This window comes from Elephantulus edwardii, unplaced genomic scaffold (genome assembly GCF_000299155.1).
Source record: "Elephantulus edwardii isolate Elephantulus edwardi_28Jun2011 unplaced genomic scaffold, EleEdw1.0 scaffold00126, whole genome shotgun sequence".
Classification (NCBI taxonomy): Eukaryota; Metazoa; Chordata; class Mammalia; order Macroscelidea; family Macroscelididae; genus Elephantulus; species Elephantulus edwardii.
The window spans coordinates 794,523-805,016 of record NW_006399876.1 but is presented as its reverse complement, the minus strand read 5'-3'; the positions used below and the strand labels follow the sequence as shown (position 1 = coordinate 805,016).

The 10,494-nt window shown below is 55.8% G+C and overlaps 1 protein-coding gene and 1 pseudogene across 1 annotated transcript; one reads left to right on the top strand and one right to left on the bottom strand.

The window, feature by feature from the left end:
- Nucleotides 1-550: 550 nt before the first annotated feature.
- LOC102859999 lies at nucleotides 551-2,273 on the bottom strand (annotated as a pseudogene).
- A 4,236-nt stretch (nucleotides 2,274-6,509) lies between these two features.
- Nucleotides 6,510-9,992, top strand: PDDC1 (Parkinson disease 7 domain containing 1). Its single transcript, XM_006893200.1, has 7 exons — nucleotides 6,510-6,573; nucleotides 7,891-7,967; nucleotides 8,240-8,345; nucleotides 8,491-8,598; nucleotides 9,295-9,389; nucleotides 9,633-9,726; nucleotides 9,877-9,992. The coding sequence occupies exons 1-7, from the start codon at nucleotides 6,510-6,512 to the stop codon at nucleotides 9,990-9,992; spliced, it is 660 nt and encodes a 219-aa protein (XP_006893262.1).
- The last annotated feature ends 502 nt before the right edge of the window (nucleotides 9,993-10,494 follow it).

The window sequence follows — 10,494 nt, the reverse complement described above, 5'->3', positions numbered from 1 at the left end:
CTTGGCAGTCCATGGTACATTCAATACTCTTCTCCAGCACCACAGCTCAAAGGCATCAATTCTCCTTCTATCCTCCCTAGTCATTGTTCAACTCTCTGATGCAAGGGAGGTCACAAAGCAAACTAATTTTCCCTTCAACTTAGCATTGTGTTTTGTGACTTTAGTTCCCAAACACACAACTAAGCTTTCCCCATTCCCTTCCTATAATTTGATGTCCATCTTTCCTTCTAGAGCTTTCTTCCTTTTTTTTAGTGATATCGTGTTGATCATTCTTTTATGGCATACTGCTTTTATCCTTACCCATCTTTTAATTTTTTTTTTATCTTTTAATTTTTTAAAAAAGACTAACATCGAGATTTATTTTTGTAACTTTTTTTTTCAACAGAGAAAACAACACACCCCTGGGGGAGGGAGAGGGCAGAGACAGAGCCCGGGTTGAGAGTGATGATGACACAGCACCTGGAGTGACAGGCCTGCCTGGGGGACACTCGGCCAGCTGCGCGGGGAGGAGCAGCGGCCGAGGCACAGCCAGTCCGTGCACCTTGCACCGCTAGAGGTCCACGTCGTAGAAGTCTTCCAGCTTGTTGTGGAACAAGTCATCGTCCCTGCCCGCCGCCAGGAGCATGAGCAGCATCTCGCCCAGCTCGAAGGTGACCACCTCTTCCTCGTGGTCAAAAGGGCTGCCCTCTCTTTCCTTGATGAGCTCCCAGAAACGGTTCCTCGTTGGGCCCGGCATCTGCTTGATGCTCCCACTTTGTCTCTCTGTGGTTCCTCTCTACAGCCATCAGGGTAGGCGTGCTTGTAAAAACAGTTCCCTCCAAACGGACAGCTCCCACGGCCTTCATCAAAATACCTGCACGCCTTGTTGCTCATCGCCTCCTTGTATTTCTGAATGAGTTTCTGCTTCTCTTCTTTCTCCTCCACCCAGTACTCACTTGGAATGATAAAGTTAGATGTGATCCGGCATTCGGGGCAGGACTTTATGATCTTGCTCTCAAACTGCTTGGCACTGTTCCACTTGCGGATGCACTTGAGGCAGTAGGTGTGGCTGCAGCTGGAGAGGATGCCAAAGCGGGGCTCGCTGGGGTTGGCCTTCTCGTAGACCACCTCTATGCAGATCGCGCAGACCTTGTCCTTGCTGCGCTGCACGGCGAACGAGAGCTCCATGTCCTTCTCGTGGGCCTCGATGCACGACTTGATGTGTTGGGAGCTCTGGGCAGCGTCCACCGGGTGGAAGACCTGCAGCCCACGCATGTCGCATGAGTCCCCATGCAGGTACACACAGTTCTCCCCGTAGCGGCACTCGCCCACCACGGCATAGGGGCACAGCTGCTTCTTGGACTCGGTGGCGGCGGCTCCTTCTCAGGGTCCTCCCTGGTCACTGTGTCCTGTGGGGGTGCTTCAGTGCAGGATGGGGTGGTTCGGCCACAGTAGGGCTGCCCAGGGACAAACTCGATGGCGTTGGCCCAGTCCTCTGCACCTGCCCCAACAGTGGCAAAGCTTGACGTTCTTGACTCAGCCTCGCCCCTGCTCATGTCAACGAGCGTCCCAACTGTAGCCAAGCGTGCAGAGGGAGCAGCCAGGGTCGGTATGCCAGTGGGGTTTGCTGCAGGCGCGTCTTCTTGTTTCAGTGGTTTGCCGTGTTCATATCTGCAGCGGTCCCCATAGATACAGTAGCCTCGCTGGAAGTATTTGCACACAATACCGTAGGGACTGTCAGAGAGGTCGTGTGAGTAGCGGCAGTTCTCACCTTCCTTAAAAACCTTGATCTTGGGTCGTTGTGGGCGCCTGGGACGCAGAAATCATGACTTTACTGAACATGGTCCGTGACCACTGGGTTCATGTGCTTGTTCCTATAGGATTTTTGATTGGATGTTATCTAGACAGAAGAGATGACGAAAAACTAACTGCCTTCCGCAACAAGAGTATGTTATATAAAAGAGAATTGAGAGACAATGAAGAAGTCACTTGGAAGTAAAGGCTGTGGCTGAATTATAAAATGTTTCTTAAATTGTGAGAAAAAGAAATTACTTTTATTATTTGAAAAAAAAACAAAAAACAAACAAAAAAAAAACCCCGTGCATGAAATACCTGCAGGTGACCTGTTTGGTCCAGCCGCCGCTGCCGCCGTCGGTGCCGCCTCCACGGCCTCCAGCCCCCAGGGCCGGCGAGGTGACGGCGGGGATAGGGATGGGGGAGGCCGCTGCCGCCGCCGCTGCCACTCCTGCTCCAGATGTTGTGGCTGTTGTTCTGGGAGCTGCAGCCTCCGCCATTACTGTTTATCCCACACTATCCTTACCCATCTTAATATCCACTATCTGTTAACTAACATTTACTTCTCTCTCCCTTTTGACTGTTCTCTGTAACTATACAACAATGACTCTGTGATCTTACCAATATCTGTCCTTTGTGACTGACTTAACTGAGATGCATCCAAATTAGGCAGTATTTATAAATGTTTTTATTTTCGAATATACAAAGGCATATGACTGTGTGGGTCATAAAAAATTATGGCTAACACTGAGAAAAATGGGAATCTAAGAATACTTCATGTGTTCAACATCAATCAAAAGCCTGTTGTCTGAACACAGGAGCACGACATGGCTTAGAATCAGAAAGGGTTATATCCTCTCTCCACATCTATTCAATCTGTATGCTGAGCAAATTCAAGAAGCTGGACTTCATGAAGAGGAAGGTGGCATCAGGATTGGAGGAAGACTCAACAATCTGTGAAATGCAGATGCCACAACCTTGCTTGCGGAAACTGAGGAGGACCTGAAGCTCTTGCTACAGAAAAAGTCAAGGACTGTAGTCTTCAATATGGATAGAAGCTCAACATTAAGAAAACAAAATTCTGTGCTCACTTTGGCAGCACATATACTAAAACTGAAGGATACAGAGAAAGACTGGCATAGCCCCCGCACAAAGATGATATGTAACTTCGTGAAGTGTTCCATATTTAAATAAAACAACAAAAAAAACCACCCACAAAATTCCTCATCACTTGTGGTACCAAGAGTTTATTGTTCAAAACAGCTTTTCTAAGCCTTAACTATGCCACACAGAGAGGTGGGTCATACAAACAGGGTGGTACTCTCTCCACAAAGTGACTGGTAGTCTCTCCATTAAACTGGGTGAATTTGGCAGTAGCAGTATTTGGTAATCTCACCACCAGCAAAGCAGCAGCCGAGAATGCAGTGTCTGTCCTTCAGGCCCAGAGATTCCTGCACTACTCATACCAGGGCCTCCAGAAGCAGCAGCCACAGTGAAGAAACTGAACTGCAACAGAACTGATCCAAGACTGCTGACCCCCAGACCCAGAGCTTGTCTGAGGACAGAGGGTGAGATGCCCTCACTGGCAGGACTGAGAGCTTTCGAACCCTGACCTAAAGCCACAGGCTGAAGGGCCTGCACTTGAGGCAGTCCTGACAGAGAAACTGTATCCTGCGGCCAAGCTGAGTTGTAGCCTGGTAACTTCCCTAATAAACCTTGTAACTCTGAACAGGTTTTTGTGTGGTCTGTGTAGCTACTGTAACAGATTTGGAGCCCACAGGGCAGTAGGACTGGTGTTGGGATTGGGAGGAAGTGGTGCAGGAGCACGGGGGCATGTCTGACCTCATGGGAACTGGTTTTGTAGATGCTGTTAGTGGGGGCAGTTCCTCCTCGTGGAGTTAGATCAGATATGGCTGTCCTCACAAAGTCCGTTCTCTTCTTACACCTCACAATAGCCAACATCACGACAGATGAAGACCAAAGTTGTCAAGCGCTTCATTTTACCCGGGTCCACAATCAACACGCATGTTAATAGCAGTCAGGAAGTCAAAAGTCATGTTGCATTGGCAAGATGTGCTGTCAAGGACCTCTGTGAAGTACTAGAACACAAGAATTTCAGCTTAAAGACTAAGGTGTCCCTGATCCTAGGCATGTTTTGTCAATTATTCCTATGCCTGTGAAAGTTTAGCCATGAATAAGGACAAGAGAGGAATCAATGCCTTTAACTGTGGTGCTGAAGAGTCCTGACTATGCCACGGACTGCCAAAAGAACGTATTTGTCTTGGAAACAGCGCAACCAGGATGTTCCTTACCGGTAAGACTGGTGAAACTGTCTCATATGTTTTGGCCAACACTGTTGTTTCCTAGTTCTAGGAAAAACATGATGTTGGGAAAAGTGTAGGGTCAGAAAGAGAGGAAGACTCTCAAGATGGACAGACGCAGGGACTGTCCAACAACGCTGAGTGTTTAGAGATGGTGCAGGTGGGTGAGGACAGGGCAGTGCTCACCTCTGCTACTCACAGGGAGCTATGATTGTGCTCCACTCAGCAGCAACTGACAACTAGTATTTGAAGTGTTGCATAACATCCCGTTGGCACAGGTACCTAATTTGTCCACTAGCCCTCTGGACTAATTATTTTAGTGCATCTTTGCTGTTCTCCCTCCTTTTTGTTCCAGACAGGAAGAGACCAGTAATTGCACTTTAGGGAGCTGCCTGCAAGACCCTAACCCTTCTCAGCACAGGACGGAGAGCACCGTCTCTGTGGACTGTGATATACCAAGTGACCTCGCTGTTAACAAGCTGCCCTGCCCACCATCAGGGTAGAGATCTGGCTTCCTTTTCTCTTGCACTGAGAGGAAAGTGACGGCTCAGCTTAACGAATCCCAAGAGGCCAGAGCATGAGGGGTAGTGCTGCAGTCACGTTCTGCAGAGGACGCTGCCTCTGGGGGAAGGTGGTGGGCCCTGGAGCCTCAGCTGCTGGTGGCTGAGAGCTCCAGGTGGAGCAGGGGAGCCGCTGAGCTCCCAATCCACCTGCCTTCCATACAACCGACACCATGGATGGGGGTGTGGCAGTGCCATATATACCCAGAAGCACCCTGTGTCACTAGGTCCAGCCACTGGGTCTGACCTCAAGCATGTGTCTCCACCCAGGTCCCCTCCAACTCTGGTATCAGGGTGCCTGGGTCCCTCCTTGAGGCTGCAGTGAACAAGTAAGACGGGAGTTACTGACTGCCCAGTGTGGACAGGGCCATCCCTGTCAGACAATGTGGCACAGAGGGGTTGGGGACCGGTATCCTATAGATGTTATGGCATCTGCATGTAGAACAATGGTCTCCTGGGTCCGGACTGAGGCTGGTGCGACCTCAGGGAAGTCTTCCACGATAAGTCTCCAATATCTGACCCTTCATGTCTCACCCTTCAGTTCTAGACCTTTCTCTGTCCAACTTTCTACATAGGGTTCTTCACACATTAACTCTGCTCTGCTGGACTCTTCTGTACCTGATCCCCCTATGCTGGGCCCATCATGCTTGACCACTGCAAATCCAAGCCGGCCCCTCCATGGCCTCCCAGTACTGGGCCCATCATCCTGACCCCTGCAGATCCAATCCTCCCATGCTGGCCTCTCCCTGACCCCCTGTGCTGGGCCCTCCCATGTGGGCCCCTCTGTCCTTTCTTCTTTCCAGCTCAGTACCTGACCACTGACAGACCCACAGGTACCACCTCCCTGCTCAACAATGAGAAGAAAACATCTCTAATGCTGCTTGGCTAAACTGCACCTTTGATTTTCAGGGGTAAACCCAGTATTCCTGAGGCACTCTCCTCAGGAAGTGATGTCACCATTCTCTCAGGTGCTCAGACCTGCAGTGATGCTGGTCACCCCGCTGTCTCCCCACCCCTCTTCTGATGAGGCATGTCCTCATACCTGAGCCCCTGCCTGGGGCCCTGGCCACCATTCACACCCTCAGGACCTTTAGGGCCACCATTGGCCCCTTGCATCCCAAGATCCTGGCTGCATTTCATGATGCTTCAAGACAACTGGCTTTTCCATTGTTACTTTTCCTGCAGCCCACCCTGACCATCCGCGGGCTTCCCTTCCCCCGCGCTCTTGTCACCTGCAAATTGTGCTTTTCATTCGCTCAGAGTCCACTGTCCAGCTCCACTGGGCGGGACTGTGCCCGAGTTCCCTATGTCCCAGTGCTCAGTGGGGTGAAAGTACAGGGTGGCCCATGTCCTCAGGGAGGGATGCACGTCCACATGGGAGGCTGCCATTAGTGAGGATCCCTTTTCCTAGGTCGGCTCTGGTGCTTTTGCCCAGTTAAGAATAGATAGGGAGAAGAGTCTATTCCTGGCTGGACTCAGTGGAGGGACCAGGGGCCGCCCCGATGTTCCCAAGGCAGCCATCCAGCATGGCGCCCTCAGGCTTTGCTCACAGCGCTCAGCAGGCCCTCTGGGGTCAGACCGCCAAGGGACAGGGTCAGCGACCGGGACTCGAACCCCGGCTAGCAACCGGGAACATGCCCAGCTTCTCCAGCAGCCGGATGGAGAGCGCATGCGCCCACCAGTCGAGCCCCTTGCCTTGCTCCTTCCGGTTGCGCGTACGCCCGTGTACGTCCTGCTAGCGCAGGCGCCGTAGTGGGCACCCCGCACGCGCACGTCGAGCGCTCGCCTCCGCTTTGCTGGGGCCGCGTCTGCGCACGCGCACACGTCTGCGTGCAGCCCCGCCCGCGCCCCGGACATGGCGGCGGAGCGCCTTCCCAGTCGGCCGGCCTGCCTCCTGGTGGCCAGCGGCGCAGCCGAAGGTGAGGTCCGAGCAGGGACCAGGCAGTGCTTGGGCTGAGCCACGGGGCGTGGAAGTCGGGGCCCGAGCTTGGGGGACGCAACTAGGAGGCCCGGTCATAGCCCCGCCCCCTGTAGAGTGCTGGCTGTCCCTGGACCGCAGGGCTCAGGGACACAGGGCTCAGGGTCCAGGGCGCAGAGCTCGGGGCCCGGGGATGCAGGATTTGGAGCCCACAGGCTCAGGGGCACCAAACTTGGGTGCTGGGGCTCGGGGACCAGAGGCACAGGGTTCCAGGATTTGGACTTGGAGCTGGGACTTGGGGGCACGAAGCTCATATTTTTCAGGTGTGCATCGCAGAGCTCGGGGGCCGGAGCTGGGGATCTCCAGGCTTGGCTATGCATGCACTTGGGCTCAGGTGCTATGACGTGGGGGTGCCAGGAGTGGGCCTTGTCCAGCCCCGCAGCTGTTCTGAGAGCGTTGTGGGAACAGGCAGAGGGTGCGAGGCAAGGGAGGGCAGGTGGTGGCAAGCACTGGGTGGCAGGCGGGGATACTGAAGCTGCCTCGTGTGCTGTTTGGAAGTGAGGGATGTCAAGCTGTGAAGGTGGTTCTCGCCCCCACCCCTGTCTTGCAGACCACATGTGAAGTTCCAGGTTCCCTGTCCTTGTCTTTGCACTGCTGGAGGGGATAGGAGCCCTGAATGTTGGCCCCAAAGCACACCTGGAGTTTGGGGCTAGGCTCTGCCAAAGCCCACGGGTGGCCTGGGTGGGCGCCTGGAGTGCTGGTTGGTTTAGAGGAGGAGCAGAGTATAGAATTAGGAGGGGCTTTGATGTCCAGGCCATGTGTGGATCAGACTGCTTCCACAGTGGTGGCTACTGCAGGCCAGGCAGAAGGGCACAGGGACTCGGGGCATGAGGTGGGTGGAATCTGGGAGGGATGCTGACATGGTCCAGCATGGTGAGGGAGGGGCTAGGACACACCCACAGCCCTGCTGATTTGTCATCCTCACCCCCATCGCCTGGGCCCCCAGCCTTGCTGATAGTTTGTCCCCCCCAGATCACCCTGGCTTCCATCACACTTTGTTCCTTCCACATCCTCCCCGAGCCAGGCAGAGTTGTGGGGCCTGGGGGGAAGGTGCTAGCTGAGCTCAGACCCCCAGATGGCCTCTGGCTGAGTGGAAGGGAGTGGACACTGCAAGGGTGCTGGGGAGGGAGCCCAGCTGCAAGGGCTCACTGCTGTGCCATCGGGTCTGTGCACCTCGGCCTCTCCTGACTGGACACTGCGGGGACTGGGGTCTCTGGGTAGAGGGGTGAGCTATGTCCATGGTCACCTTCATCCACAGGTGTGTCTGCTCCGTCCTTCCTGCACTGCTTCACGCTGACCAGTGCTGCCTTCAACCTGCAGGTAGCCACCCCAGGGGTAAGTTCAGATGTCCCCACCCAGAATCTGGGGCCCTCACTGCCTTTGCCCCCTGGGGCCTGTGACTCCACATGGGGCCCTGGTCCTTCTGTACAGGGTAATCTTTGATCCTCCCTGTGAGGAGAGGCACCTGCTTGTGAGACCAGAAATGGGAAGCATGCCTGGCATACCCTTGGAGGTAGGGGCTGTGAGGGGGCCCTGCTTGGGCGACCCTCCAGGGTTGTGCCCTCCCCATGGAGTTCGTGTCCACCTGGTCTGGACTGTGCCCACAGGGGAAGGCCATGGACTTCGTGGACGTGGACGAGGGCAGTGCCCGCTGGGTCCAGGACTTCCGTCTCAGGTCCTATTCCAGCCCCGCCAAGCTCGAGTCCATTGATGGTGAGACCCCTGGAGGCAGATGGCCACAGGGCCCCTCAGCCCCGGCCAGCATCTCAGGAGCTTCTTTCTGGGGGGTGGGGTGGAAACGTGGGGCCCAGAAACATCAGCCCTTCCTGCCATCAGACCCAGACTGTGCTCTCTGTAGGTGCCCGGTACCATGCCCTCCTCATCCCCAGCTGCCCTGGGGCGCTGGTTGACCTGGCCAGCAGTGGGTCCCTGGCCCGTATCCTGCAGCACTTCCGTTCTGAGAGCAGTAAGTGACCCAGGATGGAAAGTTGTGAGAGCTAGTGGAGAGGCTGGGCTCAACTTGGGCCAGGCCCAAGCAAGGATCCAGGCTCTGGGCTAGGGGCTGTGGGTGACCCCCCCACCCCAGCACTGTGGGGAGTAGATGGCTCCGTAACATGAATTTGTGGCCCCAGCACTGGGTCTTTGGTCATGCTGGCTGTGTTCTTGGGTGTGGCTGGCCCTGGTCCCCATGGGGGAGTGTGGCTGGGGGGTTGGCTTGTGTCCAGGGTCAGGCTGCAGAGGGGCCACTCCACAGGGAGTTGGCTGTGACTGTGCATCTTCTGGTCCTGGCCAGTGCACCCAGGATCCTTTGTCCCGGGCTTTGGCCGTGGGAATGTGCAGCTCCAGCAGTGTCCCCGAGGCTGATGACTGTGCGGGGGTAGTGGCTGGGTGCTGTCCTTTCTGAGGTGGTAACGTGTCTCTGCAGCACTCTGGGTGGAATTTGGGGTCCCATGGCAAGGTGCTGGACCACAGTGGGAATGGTCTCTGGTGCCCCAGCATGTCCTCTAGTGTCACTGGTTTGGTGACCCTCATGACCCTGCTCCCCACTTGAGGAGACTGACCCGAGCCAGAGCAGGTTCTGCAGAGGGCCCGTGTCTAGCACTGTTCAGAGCCGAGCTCGGGGTAGGGGCCAGGCAAAGCCTAGCTGTGACCTCGCTTTCAGAACCCATCTGTGCTGTGGGCCATGGCGTCGCTGGCCTCTGCTGTGCCACCAGTGAGGATGGGGCTTGGGCTTTCCAGGACTACAGCATGACTGGGGTGAGTACTGCCTGGATACTGACTGGCCCCCTGGAATGGTGTGCCCTCAGACAGACCCGTGGACCTAGAATGCTGACCATCCCCACTTGGGGTTGGGTGCCCTCAGACAGGCCCCTTGTGCAGGTCATGGCACTGACTGATGTGACGTGCTTGCCCTGGGTGGCTGGCCTCACTCATGAGCAGGCCAGTCTGGGGTGTCAGGTGGGTCCAGCGACTCAGAGCTGCTTGCGTCCATCCCCGCAGCCCTCGGTGTATGAGCTGGTCCGAGTGCCTGGCTTTGCGCGGCTGCCCCTGGTGGTGGAGGACTTTGTCAAGGAAGCAGGTGCCAGCTTCAGTGGTGAGCTGGGGGCCCCAAGAGCAGGCAGCTGGGGCTTTGAGCCGAGCTGGCACTGGGCTGTGCTGGCTGTCCTGCTGGGCGTGAAGGGGTGGATGGATGCTGAGTGGGTCTGTGGGCAGCCCCGCCTGACCTCTGCTCTTGGCCCCACAGCCAGTGAGCCGGATGCAGTCCACGTGGTGCTGGACCGCCATCTGGTCACCGGGCAGAACGCCGGCTCCACCGTGCCCGCAGTGCAGAACCTGCTGTTCCTCTGTGGGAGCCGGTGAGTCAGGGGTGGGTCAGCGGGTGTCAGCCGAGGGGCTGCCTCAGCCAGCGAGGCCTTAGTGAAGGTACCTTAGCTGTGACCAAGTGTCTGCCCTGCAGGAAATGAGGACCACACGGGGCAGCCACTGGTGGCAGGAGGTGGGCCTGCAGTACTGCCCTCCCTTGGCTTCTGGCATCCTGTGGGACCTCTGATGACCATGAGCTGACACGGATTCCTGCCAGCCAAGACCCTTGGGCCCTTTCCTGCTCATGTTTGCAGCCTGGACCCTATGGAGCTGCCCTGGCTTCTGGGCAGGTTGGACTTGAATGTCTAGTGGGGGGCTCAGCAGGGGTTCTTGTGGGGTAACTTTTGAGACAGGGAGACCAGTGCTGGCCCTGTGGGATTGTCCTTGTCCATGCCACCTTGAGCAGCACTGTGACCCCTGGCACAGTGGGCCTGTCGCCATGGTGTGCTATGTCCATCCTGAGGTTAGTTGCTGACTATCCTTTTGATCTAAAGACCAA